The sequence below is a fragment of the Oryctolagus cuniculus genome, chromosome 4, assembly GCF_051225735.1.
Source record: "Oryctolagus cuniculus isolate XC-2025 breed Fujian yellow rabbit chromosome 4, ASM5122573v1, whole genome shotgun sequence".
Taxonomy (NCBI): domain Eukaryota; kingdom Metazoa; phylum Chordata; class Mammalia; order Lagomorpha; family Leporidae; genus Oryctolagus; species Oryctolagus cuniculus.
Window position 1 is genome coordinate 8,787,415 of NC_142870.1, and position 14,568 is coordinate 8,801,982.

Here is a 14,568-nt window from a genome sequence, read left to right on the forward strand (position 1 = left end):
AAACTCGATAAAGGGCGGGATGGGAGAGGGAGTGGAAGAGGGGAGGGCCGTGGGAGGGAGGGAGGTTGGGGGGGGAGCCACAACAATACAAAAGTTGCACTTTGTAAATTCACATTTATTAAATAAAAAAATAAATATATGCTTATTCTATGTTATGTTATATGTGTATACATACTGTATATCTACATGGGAAAATTTATTAAGAGTTTTTATTTTAATTGGCTTATAGTTAAAAGATTGCCCATAAATTTAAACAGCTAAAATTAATCAAAGATACATTTTGATTCATGTGACCTGAATCTCTGTATCAGATGTTTTAAATCTGTTGGTAGAAATTAAAACGTTTTATATGTTTGTGTTTGAATTTGCTAGTTAAACAAATTACATCATGTTAGATATTTAAGAGATATTTCCAAATACATGTATTCTTAAAATTTATAGAAGGCATTGGACCTTCCAGTAAGTGTTTTCCTAAGTTGTTATATAATGGTTGAAATTGCTTGCTAAGTTTTTATTTGATATTGCTGTTATCAGTAAGCAATCTGGGACTCGCACCCTCATTTATCTGTTCTAAGCCCAACTTTCCCCCTCATTTCCCCCTCATTTCTCTATTCTCTTTGAGGTAGGAAATTAATGCTATTCTGAAGGACTCTTCAGATGCAAAATTTGATGTTTACATCTTATAAAAGGGAATGGCTAACATTTTCTGTAATAACATAGCCAAAATGAAAGCTTAAATTATAATTTCACAGCTAGATCTACTTCACCATGGGCAAAGCCTCTCAGACCAAACAAAGGGAGAGAAAGTTTTAAAGTGAGGACCTAGCTTTCCTCATGGGCATTGTCTACCTGAGAAAAACCACTGTCAGAGCCTGCCTGTGACTATGAATGTCTAGTTCAGGCCACAAAGATTAGAGATGAGACCTGAGCACCCCTTGACTTGCATCCTCTGGTCTGCTTTAACAAAAACCAGGAGGAAGAGAAAGCTAGGCATCAGAAGCAATGTAAAGATAGGTGCAGGCCTACTAAGGGCTGCTCTGTACAGTGATCTGCCCTCAGGGAGACCCAACAGGCCAGTCCAAGCAGTGGCTTTCGATGTGGAAAGCCAGGACTGCAGCAGAAGTCAGCTTATGAAGAGGCCTGGCAGCTCGGCCAGCCAAGAGTTGGATCACCGGAAACAGAACTGCCCTGGAGTCAAAGGACTTCAGGTCAGAGCTGCAGACCTTTCTGGCTCCAAGCTGAAAAGCCCTTCACTAGGCCAGCTTCCAAAGTAACCCCTGCTGTGGAGGGGGCGGCCAAGTAGGGTCAGCAACGTTGCAGGCAGCACTGCAAATTTCCTGTTAGAGATGCCACCTGTCTTCACCTGGCCCGCTCTCCTCCCAGGCCAGCTGGGTAATGGAAGTCAACAGGGTGCCTTCCTGAGGAGGTTCACACCTCCCTTAGGATGTACCCCATGTGGAGATATAAATAGGTCTGGGCCTCATAACTGGCAAAGCCTTAAAGCCCACCTGATTATTACCAGGCCCCCTCTGTCAGTTTCTATTTGGCTCAGACAGCACATTTCTTAAGTCCTCTAATAATGACTCTGTCCTTTGTTCTAGACCCTGTCTAACCCACTTGGGGCCTCACTCCTTTGTAATCATAGCCTCTACTCTAACATCAGTGGCTCTGCTCCCAACCTGTGTGTACTGATGGTCCTCTCCCCCACTTAATGTAGTATGATCAGAATTTCCTCCATAGTTAAACTCCTCTACCTGCAAAGTACCTCCTGGTCTTGGTTGGCATCAGCTTTAAACCACATCCATCAAACAGTCCTCACAAGGATCCAGAGACCCCCACCCCCATTTCTTCTCCTCTATAAAATCCTCTCATTACCTGGTTAATGCCACTCTTAGGATCATTGGTTGCTATTCTCACCCTGTCTTTTATACTACCATGTCTGTTTAAGTGTTTACAGCAAGTGGTAATGGAACCAACCAAGGCCTTCAGCAACCAGGCTGTCAACCAAATGCTGCTACAGGGATATACTCGGCTCCCCACCCAGGAGACAGCGGCTTGAGACATCGCCCCATGCCAGCGAAGAGTACCTCATCGCCCCATGACAGCAGGAAGTAGCTCTAAAGACAGATCATCATCCCTCTACCCCTCCTGGACTTTTGGGACTAATGTAATCCCATACAACTCCTGCTTTATAAAAAACAAAAGGGGGAAGTGTTAGTAAAATGGCGCAGTCTTATGTATGGCACAATCTACACCCTGACTCCATCCCAGGCTCTAGCACCCACCACCATTGCTGGAAGCCAGGAGGGCAAATGGCCCAATCACTGGTGTCAGCCCCACCTACAACCTAATGGGATTCGCTTCTCCTACTTCTCTGCTCACCCCCCAACCCCCGGCAAAGTTTTAAAGGACCTTCTCTTGAGCACGTGTCTCTCGCTCTCCTCTTTTCTCTCCCTTTCTCTCTCTCCTCTCTCTCCTTCTTTCTGTCTCCTGACCTCTCTGTATATCTCTCTTGATCTCTCTTATGCTCTCCTTTCTCTTTTCTTTCTTCGCCCCTACCCTTGTCTGTCCAGTTTCCCCCAATAAACTCTTTCCCTTAAAAAAAAGAAAGACATGCCTGCATCTTGGCAGGGTGGACTGAGCCCCCTGGGTCCTGTGGGGCCCAGATTCCAGGGCCACACAGCACTGTCCACTGCAGTAGATTGTGGGGGCAGTGCAGCCTAGATAGAGACCCCTTGGGATTCTGGAAACAAGAAGGCCGGCCCGGTCAGAATTGGGGACCATACTCTTCCCCGTTGCCTCTCCTCTTCTACCACGTGGAGAATTTCAGAATACAGCTGGGTCCCCATGCACCTGCTCGTCTGACCTCAGAGGCTCGAGCTCCCCGCACACTGGGGCTGGATCTCACAGTGGGGTTGAGGTCACAATAGGGAGTGAGTCACGTGCAGAAACACTGTGGACTCTGCACACATATGGGTGGGTAAAGGGAGTCTGAACACACACGAGGCAGTGCCAGCATCCTCTCCCCACACTGAGAGTGGCCAGGGGCGCTCACCCCACCCACCTCAGGGATTACTTGGACTCCTGGCTGCACCACTGAGTGAATGGTGACTGGATCTGCTCCATAGGCGCTCCACCTAGCCCAGGAGCACCTTGCTCACTGGGAATTGTCACGGAGCTCTTTGTGTGGAACCTAACACAGGACAACACCTTAGCTTGCTGGGATCTCTGGCCCACAGGGTCAGTGCTGGCCCAGGCCTAGTATAGGGCTCAGGGCTCTGAGCTCCAGTGTCTCCTACAGAAACTGCCAGAATTTAGGTTCTGCTGCTCACTGGATGCTGGGGCCTGAGGTGGCTGTCCACAGCCCAAACCACAAACAACGCACAGAGAGGGGCCCACGACAGCTTGTGTTGCTGTTACAGTGCCAGAGTCACTCTCACGTTCCAGCCACTGTCAACATAGCTAGGAGTCTCTAAGTGCTCCCAGGCCAGGAGTCTAAGTCACCCAGTTCCTAGAGCCAGCACAGAGCCTACAATGCCAGGGCCTGATTGGATACTGGCTGGTAGTCTAAGTGCCAGGCTACCCGCAACTCCAGCAAGGCCTACTCCCAACACCCAAGAAGCTCACCACACCAGTCCTTCCCCCAAGACAGCTGCAGAGCTGTGCGGTGGGAATCGCAGTGAACATATCGAGCACAGGGAGAGCCCAGATCCCTGTGGCAGCTACCACCAACTATACTGAATAAAGGGATAGGGAGACGGCACTATAAGATGTAACCAGGACTTAGAGACTCATAACGCACTCTACCACACCAGCACCCAAGGCACATCAACAAAAACCATCCTTAGAAATGAAAGAATTATGGCCGGTGCCGCGGCTCAATAGGCTAATCCTCCGCCTGTGGTGTTGGCATACTGGGTTCTAGTCCCAGTTGGGGCGCCGAATTCTGTCCTGGTTGCTCCTCTTCCAGGCCAGCTCTCTGCTGTGGCCCGGGAGTGCAGTGGAGGATGGCCCAAGTGCTTGGGCCCTGCACCCCATGGGAGACCAGGAGAAGCACCTGGCTCCTGGCTTCGGATCAGTGCAGTGCACCAGCCACAGCACGCTGGCTGCAGTGGCTGCAGTGGCCATTGGAGGGTGAACCAACGGTAAAGGAAGACCTTTCTCTCTGTCTTTCTTTCTCTCTGACTGTCCACTCTGCCTGTAAAAAAAAAAAAAAAAAAAAAAAAAAGAAAGAAAAGAAATAATAGAATCAAGACATCCCCCAGATACACAAAAATCAACATAGAAACACAAGAAATACGAACAAGGAAGGCAACATATGACTTCCCAAAGGGAATATAATAATGCATTAACATTGAGCTGGGGAGAAAGGGAGAATGACAAAATGCTAGAAAAAGAATTCAAGAGAATGAATGTAATTCCTGAAAAATACAGAGGAACAAAAAAAAACACGAATAGATTAGGAAAACAGGAGATGACATGGATGAGAAATTCAGCAAAATGATAGAGATGTTGAAAAAAATGAAACAGAAACATTAAAATGTTATAAATGAATTCTCAAGAAGACAAGTTTAAAGACATCATGGAAAGCCCTTACAGACTAGGTGAAGCAGAAGACAGGATAGCAGCTCTGGAAGACAAGTCCTTTGAAATACCTCAGCTCAAAAGAAGAAAAGGAAGAAGAAAAAAGGAATGCAAGCGGTGTTTGAGATCTATGGGGTCCCACAGAACCTGGGCTGTGGGAGCTATGGTGCTTCCTTGATTCTTCATGTTTCCTATGTGCCTATGTTGACGCCCACGCATCTGATGTAACAGTGGCATCTTCTCTACAGACCAGCACTCATTGGAAAGATTTACGTTTCCTGCAGATGATGGGATGCTGGATGTCAGTTGAGTAGTGGCTTTGGCTTTGGTCCTAGGTGAGTCTACAAGTGTAATCTCTAGTGATTTTCATAGCTCTAACCAATGCCAGCAGTATCTATGAGTGCCTCCATGGTCTAGCTTGTGGAGAGAGTTAGGTATGACTTTGAAGTGGACATGGGCTTCCTAAGGTTTTTGTCTCCAGATGGTTGATTATCAATCACCCTGGGGTTTGTGATGGCGGTAGCTATGTTGGTATTGCCCTGGGACACAGAGGGGGACTGTCCCCTCATTTTTCCAGGGGAGTCTGCATGACACCGGGGCTTGTGGCACCACTAGCTGTAGCCCTGGAAATGTGGAATGTGGATGGGACTTTCCTCAGGCCCTTTTGTGTGGGTGTGGGTAATGCCGGGGTTTGTAACAGCGAGAGCTCAGCTTCAGTCCTGGGAGATGTGAAATGGAACTTGTTGGGGGCCCAAGGGCTGAGTGCAGGTCAGTCTGTGGGTTGTGTGCCAGCAGGCGTAGGTCTGGAGCTTGGGCACGGAGACGGGGCCCTTCCAGGTCCCAGGGTGTGAACACAGGAGACTGTGGAGTAAACTACAATAGTCGCTGCCACAGAACTGCAGGCATACTGTAGCCTTACCCTCAGACTTCCTGTAGGTTAAGCTGGGGACTGTGCAGTAGCAGGTGCGTGCCTGGAGCAGTGGAATGCAGAGAAAGCCTTCCCCAGGGCCCACAGGGTGAGCACAGGGGACCCTGGGACCCGTAGAACCAACAGTCAGAGTTCTAGATCTTCAGAATGCAGTGGGGTGCTTACCTAGGTCCGTCGGCACAAGTGCCCGTTGTGCGGGTGACTGTGGACTGGTCACTGCGAGCCTGAAGCAGAGGAATCCAGAGGGGGCTTCTGACTCCCATCTGCGAGTGTGGGGTGCCCCAGGGATTACAGCATCAGTTGTCATGGTCCCAGAGCTGCAGGACCCGGCTGTCCCCAGATCCCAGGGTCATGCGTGGGTGATGCTGGGGCTTGTGGCCTGGCTACCCAGCTCCCTGAGCTAAGAGGTGGAAAAGCAGACTTCCGCAGGTCCGGGCTTCAGGGCTGTTATCTGTTGTTGCTGCTGCTGAGCTCCAAGAAGCAGAGCAGAACCTCTCTAGACCTTGGGGGTGGGGGAGGGAGATGGGCCGGGGCTGCGCCCAGTAGTCTCACAGCTGTGGGCAGCAGAGTGGCCTGCTTTCCTCTGTGTAGCTCACTGTCTCCCAGAGCTCCTGGTGGTGAAGGGCTGTCTGCTGGCTCCTGAGACAGGATGGAGTGTACCTGCACCTGGGCTATAACAGCTCGGGTCTGGGGCTTTTGCTGGGGCCGGGGGAGGGAGGCAATGGGGGGTTCTTTTTTGGAGCAAAGCAGTCGTTTGGACCTCAGCCAGCTTCTAGACTGCATTGAGAGCCAGTGAGGACTGGGGGATTCTGCTGTAATTAGGGCTGCCAGTGCCAGTGGGGCTGGGGTGACTGGGTCTCCTGCTAACTTGTCCTGGCACGGCTGAGTGCCCTGATGTGGAAGCCAAGTTCAGGCCTGAGTGTGCTTCGTTCCTGTTCTGTCCCGCCTTTCGAGTCTCTGTGCTGTTTAGGGCCCATCCTTTCTTTCCTGAAGTTTTCCCTCAGTCGAGCTCAGGGAAACGCGGTCCTAGCGTTGTCCTGGTTCTCACCCCGTGGGGACAGAGGCCAGGCCAGGGCCGCTCTCTGCTGCTATTCAGATCTCTGCCCAGGTCTGGTTTCTGGTGAGGGCCCTGTCCCTGCTTCCCAGATGCTGCCTTGCTGCCGTGGCCTCCAGATGGGACGGACGTGGTCTCCTCACACAAAAGGGAAAGAGGCAGCTCCACTGGACAAGCTAGCAGAGGCCATCGATCCCGTCTGTGAGGCAGAGCCCCCTGACCTGAGTACCCCCCACGTCACTGTTTCCTGTGCTGTGCGGAGGAGGACCAGAGCTCTGTGTAACTCAGTTAGAGACGCATGGGCATGGTTCCTGCATCGGCTCAGTTCCAATGAGGCCACCTCTGCTGTGTCACATCGTGGCAGTTGGCCATGGTAGGCACACGCGTGGGATCAAGCCATCTCCTCCCCAGACAGGAAGCCTGAGCAAGAAGAAGAGGGGCCAGGCTTGCTCCTTTTACAATAACCTTTTACAATAATTCCAGGGAATCACGTCCATGCCTTCAGGGCCCAGGGTCCTCCATGTGCCCAGGACCTCCCACAGGTCGCACATCTAAAAGGGCCCACACGTCCACATTTCCACACGGGGCTGCTTGGGGGACAACCCACCCCCAGCTGTAGCACTGCTGCACAGCTCTCCCTGCTGACACCACCACTTCTGTGCCTAGGTTCAGTCCCTGAGTTTACAGGGACAAGCACGTCAAACCACACAAGCATATATAATAACACTTAGTGGACTTTTGATACAATTTGCATTTATATTCATACATTTCACATTAGTATAAAGGGGTGCTCATGAAGTTCTTGTAGAATATGTATTATGGAAATATGATGGAAGGACTTCATAGCTTTTGTATCAGTATTCAGAAACTTTTTAATTCCATTTCCACAAACTTTTTCTAAGTTCTTAAAAATACCTATTTTTTATTTGAAACTCAGAGTTACAGAGAGAGAGAGAGAGAGAGGAGAGAGAGAGAGTGAACTTCCCTGCTCTGGTTCACAACTCAAATGGCTGCAATGGTCAGGGATGGGTCAGGCCAAAGCCAGGAGCTTGGGACTCCAGCTGGGTGTCCTAGTGGCTGGCAGGGATCCAAGCACTTGGACCACCTCTGCTGCATTACCAGGGAGCTAGATCAGAAGAGGGGAGGTGGGATTCTAAACAGGATGTCTGCATCTCAGGTGGTGGCTTAGCCCCCCTACCAGGGCCCTCTTTTTCAATTTCCGAGCCACTTGCTGACACTGATATGCCAACTCCTCTGATCAGTCCCAGTGCTTGGCTTTGGGAAAACCAAGGCCACGAGTTCAGTGAGGGCCGTCTACCAAGTGGTGTTCGGCCCACCTCTTTTCTTCAGCTTCAAGTTACTCTTGGTGTGCTTGTTTCCATATTTGTGAAAACCACTTCATCAGAAAATCTCGGGCCTGCTGAGTTTCTAAATCTGCTGACCACTGTCCAATTGAATTCCTGCCTCTATAATGAATTTTCACTGCTCTCTGAGCATTCTAGACATGTACTCATCCAAAAGTAGGAGCATTACCCATGTGTGATCACCCCTTTCATTCATAGCCTACTGGTGAGATCCAGTGAGTGCACTGATGGTTCTCTCCAGTAGGAGCTGGTTCTCTGAAGACGAATTTAAACCTGCTGTATTTTCATTCAGCAATCACTGTCACACCTGGAGCTTCCATGGTAGTCTGCAGCAATTGGGGGGGGGTATAGAAGGTTCTGGAAACATGTGAAAGAAGGTTAAGCAAACAGGAGGTTTTCGTCCTCAGATAAAGGGTAACTGTGATAGGGATCAGGATCTACCTCTGTGGATATAAATGGGTGAGTCAGACAATAATAAAATTTCCTGGGAGGTGTGTGCTCTCTGAGCAATGTTGATTATTTTAGTGAGCAGTCAGAATGACACAGCAAAAGGACCATTACATAACAGGTCCTGGGAGTAAGTTGGTAGAAGTCTCCAGACCCATGGCTGTGGCTGGGCTGTGGCTGTTGGTATGTGACCTTGCTTGGCCACTCTGCATCCACCCAGACTCGCCCAGATCTGGACACCAACACATATGGAAGATACAGATACGTACAGATAACAACCAAGACAGTTACATGGAGCCTGCCCATTTGTTTGGCTTTATGGATCATGTCATGACTGCAAGCACCTACTGCTTCTGGATCACAGAGGGGCTCTGGTGGTTGGATTGTCCTAACCATTGGGAATCTCAGTCTCTTCACCTCTGGGCTGATGTTTTCCCTTCTTCTTGCAGCCTCACTAAAAGGAAAGGAGAGAAAAAGGAGCAAACAGATTCAGAATCTGAGGAAGGCGGGCAAAGGAAGTGTGTTCAGGTGTTTTGTAGGAGTTGTGCCCACAGAGCTGGCCCTACTAGTCAGGTGTTCTGTTGTGAGCTGTGCACACAGAGCTGGCCCTACTATGCATGACGGACAAAGGCCCAAGGGAAGTTCCAATTGACTTCTCCAAGCGGTGCACTGATCCCTGGATGTCTTTGTCTCTCTTGGCTGCACTGGCCTGCTCTGCTGGAGCTACATGGGCTTCAGAAGCTGGCCCTGTTCTGAGCAAAGCCTGCCAAAGCTAATGACACCCTGAAAGAAAGCTGTGGTCAGGAACAATGGAGGGCATAATACAGTAGGCCTTGCTTCCAGGCTCCTTGGTGGGACCTATGTGAGTAAGTTTTGGGGAGTGCCTTAGACATTTCTTTTTCCCAGTGGCTGATTACTGAATTTAGGGGTGTGGTAGGATGACTAGGATCGATTGTGGACTCGTATTTAGGAGCAACACTGCAGTTTCCTGTTCTGGATGAAAGCACTGGCATGGTGGGCAGTGGGCCCACAGATGAGGCAGAACACCTATCGGAGAACCCCACCCCTGATAACAGAGGAGTGAAGCGATGGCCTCTGTCTTCATTGCCTACTTGCTCCCAATACTGCTGGGGGTTTCTGACCCAGGGAATGAACTGTATTTCATTCCCACTAGTGAGTCCAGCACACTTGTAATTCAAATTTCATCCAAAAATAATAAGGTTAGAGGGGAAATGCCAGCTGCTCCCATATTCCATCATGACGGAATTCCACTTATTCCTCTCTTCTGCTCCTTTGTCATCGCTAACACCTGTCTGCGGGAAGAGAAGGGTGCATAGGACGTATGCATATCTTCTTTTACTGAACGGAATTTCTTCAACAATAGGTCTGTACTTACCTTACACACTGCTGTAGGTTGAAATGAAAGATTCTCAATGTAAGCTTAGTATTGTTTAAAAGAGTGTATGGACTAGAGTGATGTCATCTTAAAATTGTCCTCAGGGCCGGCACTGTGGCTCAACAGGCTAATCCTCCGCCTTGTGGCTCTGGCACACCGGGTTCTAGTCCCGGTTGGGGCGCCGGATTCTGTCCCGGTTGCTCCTCTTCCAGGCCAGCTCTATGCTGTGGCCTGGGAAGGCAGTGGAGGATGGCCCAAGTGCTTGGGCCCTGCACCCCATGGGAGACCAGGAGAAGCACCTGGCTCCTGCCATCGGATCAGCGGGGTGCGCTGGCTGCAGCACGCTGGCCGCAGCAGCCATTGTAGGGTGAACCAACGGCAAAGGAAGACCTTTCTCTCTCTCTGTCTCTCTCTCTCACTGTCCACTCTGCCTGTCAAAAAAAAAAAAATTGTCCTCAGTTGTGCCTGAAAAATGCTACTACCACAGTGTAATACCTGTTGTAAATAACTCAAGCTAATGTGTAAGGAAGCCCAGTAAATGTAGCATCCTGGACTTTAATATCCTGCCATTCACAATCCTGACAAGTGTGGAGATTGTGAATTGTGTGGCTCATTGCACATTTTTTCCTCATTCCTGACGGTTAATGATTTAAAAAGAGTGTTTCCTATCTGACCATTGGAAAGCATAAAAATATTTTTGACTCAAAATGAAAAGAAAATCTAAAACTCAAAAAACCCAAATTACTAGGAGGAAGGGAAGAGCCCTATTAAAATTAAAACTTGCAACGTAAACCTCATTTTTAAAACATGGGCTGCATGCTTGTTTGCATTCTCTAGGTCTGAAATTCACTGGCAAGGAGAGGATCATGACAGTAGAGTCCTCACACAACAGGTAGTGACTGTGGAAGGGAGGGGACGGGGGACATTTTCTCATGTCAACCAGCTCCGTGGGGTGATGAGCAGAGAACGGGTGCCTGTCGGCACCGGCAGGGGCGGGGTCAGTCCTGACTACAAGTACTAATGAGAGCAGACACTTTGCGTGTACATCTGCCAGGGCTGTTTCAACACTGCATATCCATACATGTCATCATATGATCCCCATTTGAAAACTAGCAAACTGACGCAGCATAATTGCTTACATATTCTGAGACCACACATTCAGGTGGCAGGGCTGGGATTCCCACCCCCCCACCCCAGGTTTTCTGAGCTTCAAAGAATTCAAAATAGTATGATGAGACGCCCAACTCCATAAATGTGAACATTGCATGTTGGACTGTGTAGATACTTTGCTGAGATGTCAGTGTTGCAGATCTCAGCACACATCCACCCTGCATAAATGTAAATAAAGGAGACTTGATTTTCCCTGGGGTCAGAGTGCATTACAGCAGAGTGCTTCATATAAAGTATGCACTCATGACACACATGGACACCGACTGTTTTCCCCAATGACTTAAGCTTCTTAAAGAAACCAGGCCAGTGCTTTTCCCTTCATGGTATGGTCATGGTATGGTCCCTGTTCTCTCTGAGCTTGGAAAACTGAAGCCTAAGAGCCACATCCTGCCACGCTCCCCAGTCTCCATGCTGTGTTACCCACTGGTCCATCTGAGTAGTTGTGACTGAGTGTCGGACACAGAGAGCCCGGGATATTGACCCTCAGGGTCTTTCTAGAGAGTTTGCTGAATTCTGACCTGCATCCTCTCTTCCACTGACCTAACTTTAAGATGCTTTTCCTTGTGGAAAGAGCTATGTCAGCAAGCAAACAAAATGCACACGATCTCTGTAAAGAACTATTTATTCAACACTTGAATCGCATTCATTATTTTCAGCAATTACAGTTTTACTCCCCCTATACCTACAGGCAGTCACAAGAGTTCACAGCAGTAGGAGTCAACTCAGGGAGCAGCCCACGCAATAGCAGTACATTAGTACAGATTAGAGATATTTGCATTTTTCCCCTATGGATAGAAAATTTGTTGACAGTCGAAAATCCTTTAGATTATATCTGGACAGGCTAGGAAGCAGGATCCACCAGAGGAGCTGGGGGTGAGCTCACCACTGTTCAACCCTTTTTTCCATAACAAACTGTCCATGAGGGCCCTCGGCATCTGGAGGCAAAAGGGCCAAGTACACGGGGGTCTCTGCTCCTTCTTCTGGGCTCTTGGTGGCGTTGGGTCCTGCCATGTCGGTTCTCACCCACCCTGGGCAGCAGGCATTCAGGAGGATCTTGTCCCCTCCCCTCTGTTCACTCAGGTGCCTGGCCTGGATTCTGGACAGCACAGTGACTCCGATCTTGGTCACCCCATATGCGGTACTAGGCCAGCCTTCCTTCTGGTGCACCCCCTTCTTCGCGTCTCCCACAAACTTCTTCATGAGCCCCACCAGCTCCTCCTCCGTGATGGTCTCACTGCGAAACTTCTGCTGCAGCTCCAGGCTGCAGGATTTAAGGGCCCTGAGACTCTCCATGCTGGACACGTTCACCACTCTGCCTAAAATGCAGCAGAAATCACTGGTTGGAGAGGCGTGTACAAGACGGCTGGAGCCCAAAAGGCGCTGGGATTTGAGACCAGAAAGCTTCCTCTTGAGAAAGAAATGCCAGTGTGCATTTTAAGAGAAAATGATGTAGATGGTGTAGAGACTGCATAAGGAACTCCATTAAAAACTACGCGAGGAAGGTAACATTGGGGAGATCTGTCCTTAGAGGTCCCAGTGAACCAGTCTTGGAGGCTTCAGAATCTTTCAAAAGGACAGAACAGGGAATAGGACAGGAGTTGAGAGTAAACCCTATATGCAAATCCTCAACCTCACATTTCCACCCTTTGAGAAGTGACTGCTGTTCTTTCTTGGTGTAGATGTGCTGAGTGACACTTCACCTCCTGTCTCATTACTTGGGATTAGTGTTGCAGCACTTCACAACAAAGAAATATGATAGTGTGTTAAGTTGGAAACAATGAGTCTATTAAGCCTGGAGTTATCGGATCCCTGTGAACCGTGGTGAGATCTGCACTTTGCTCCTGGAGGACTTCTGGGAGGGGAGAGTCCATCAGAGCCTGTGTAGGAAGCCAAGAAAGGAAAGGACCCAAGAAGAGACGTCTCTTGGGGGTTTGCAGCTGTGCAGAAGCCCACGGGAAGGCCAGCTCTGCAGCTGGGAGCAATGGGCGGGGAGAGAGTGAGTGGCACAACCTTGGGACCTGTAGTGACTGTGAGGTCTCTGTGCATGGTGACCTCCAGGACCTGGTGTGTGGCCAGGATGATGCAGGAGGATGATGAATGTTCTCTGGAAATGTGTCAGCTTGGGAGGGGCATCAGGAGGAGGAGAGGAAGGAGGAACTCCAGGAGTATCCTAGGGAGGTGACAGAGTTTAGGGGGATGATGGATGGCTGTAGGAAGCCTCCGCTAGCCAGAATGCCACTCATGAAGCAGAGGGCACAGAGTTGTATCAAACAGGTCTCTAACAAGAGATGGGCATGGAGGCAATAAAAGCCCTTCTTGGATTTGTGAGCTAAGACTGCAGGGTCAGAAGGTGCCAGGTCTGCCAAGAGCAGAGACCGCAGGGGCAGTGCAGGAGCGGGGACGATGTCCTGACCCAGGACAGCCCCTGGCAGGGGTGGCAGCAGGCTGGTGCAGCTGGAGCAGGACAGGCAGCAGGGATGGAGCTGAGAGCCCGGGCAGCAGGGCCAGCTCCCTCCTGAGGGCACAGCGTGGGGTCCCCAGGAGACTCACCTCCCGGCCTCATGAGAGGCAGCAGCTCTGTGCAGACATCTCGGGTGCCATCAAAGTTTGTCTTCATAGTCACCTCCGCTTGAATATGAAAGGGAGTGGTGTCTGCAGCTTTTAGGGCAGAGAGAACACGGTCAATTAACAGCAAGCACGAGAGACCACTCCACTTGTGACATGGGTGACTTCTGAGCTGGGTCTGGGTGCAGTCACAGCATCGCGCCAGCGTCTATCCCTGGTTTGACCACGGCCTCTCTCTGTGAGACGGCAGCACTGGGAGAGGCTGGGCGAAGCCTGCTGGCCTGGGCTCTGGAGTTAAGCAGTTCCAATTTACTTATTCCAGAAGCAGTTTAAAATCTACCCCACGCCCTGACGCCAATCACCCAGACACTGCGAATAGCTCCTAGAAATGACGCCCTGGTGTCCAGCCAAGGAAATACAAAGGTTCCTGTGGCCGGGGATGCCTCCCAGTCTCCGGGCTCTCTCCCTGCCTTCCCTGCAGCCTTCCTTACCCTCCCGGAGTGGGGGGGAGGGGCTGTTCCAAACTCCATAGGCGCAGGGCCCACCCCAGGCTCCCCAGACAGGCGCGGCCCACTCTGGCTGGGGGTTCTGGGCCGTCCCACCCCGCGCGCCCCCCTCCCGCCCCGCCCTCACTTTTGAAGGCGATGCCCGCGTTGTTGACCAGCACGTCCAGGCCCCCGTACTCCCGGCGCAGGAAGTCGCGCAGGGCGCGGATGCTCTGCAGGTCCGTGATGTCCAGCTGGTGGAAGCGCGGGCTCAGGCCCTCGGCCTGCAGCTGCTGCACCGCCGCCCGGCCCCGCGCCTCGTCCCGCGCCGTGAGCACCACATCCCCCGAGAAGAGTCGGCACAGGGCGCGCGCGATGGCGAAGCCGATGCCCTTGTTGGCGCCGGTCACCAGCGCCACGCGGCTGCTGGACGACATGGCTCGGCTGTAAGCGTGGGATTCGGGCGCGCAGAGCGACCGCGACGCAGGTGCCAGGGATGCAGTCCCGCGTCTCTCGGCTGTGTGCACACCCGTAGTGGAGGCTGGGCCGTGCGGCGAGTGCGCAGGCGCAGGCCA

The 14,568-nt window shown here is 50.8% G+C and overlaps 1 protein-coding gene and 1 pseudogene across 3 annotated transcripts; one reads left to right on the forward strand and one right to left on the reverse strand.

Moving 5' to 3' along the window:
• The first annotated feature begins 8,768 nt into the window (after positions 1-8,768).
• On the forward strand, positions 8,769-9,571 carry LOC149126890 (transmembrane protein 19 pseudogene; annotated as a pseudogene).
• A 1,978-nt stretch (positions 9,572-11,549) lies between these two features.
• LOC100345716 (carbonyl reductase [NADPH] 1) lies at positions 11,550-14,566 on the reverse strand. 3 transcript variants are annotated; one of them, XM_002721254.6, is made up of 3 exons: positions 14,142-14,566; positions 13,494-13,601; positions 11,550-12,259 (listed from the first exon to the last, which is right to left on the reverse strand). In XM_002721254.6, exons 1-3 carry the CDS (start codon positions 14,428-14,430, stop codon positions 11,823-11,825), a joined length of 834 nt encoding a protein of 277 aa, XP_002721300.4. In that variant the 5' UTR covers positions 14,431-14,566; the 3' UTR covers positions 11,550-11,822. The 3 variants fall into 3 exon arrangements, with proteins under 3 accessions (XP_002721300.4, XP_089187574.1, XP_089187575.1); XM_089331448.1 differs by having other exon boundaries at positions 11,550-12,820; positions 14,142-14,555; XM_089331449.1 differs by having other exon boundaries at positions 11,550-12,506; positions 14,142-14,554.
• Between the last annotated feature and the right edge of the window lie 2 nt (positions 14,567-14,568).

Coding starts and splice junctions, on each gene's coding strand:
- LOC100345716 (XM_002721254.6), bottom strand. CDS start 14,430: ATGTCGTCCAGCAGCCGCGTGGCGCTGGTGACCGGCGCCAACAAGGGC. Junction 13,602..14,141: donor CGCGGGCATCGCCTTCAAAA/GTGAGGGCGGGG, acceptor CTGCCCTAAAAG/CTGCAGACACCACTCCCTTT. Junction 12,260..13,493: donor GCCTCTCATGAGGCCGGGAG/GTGAGTCTCCTG, acceptor GCTGCATTTTAG/GCAGAGTGGTGAACGTGTCC.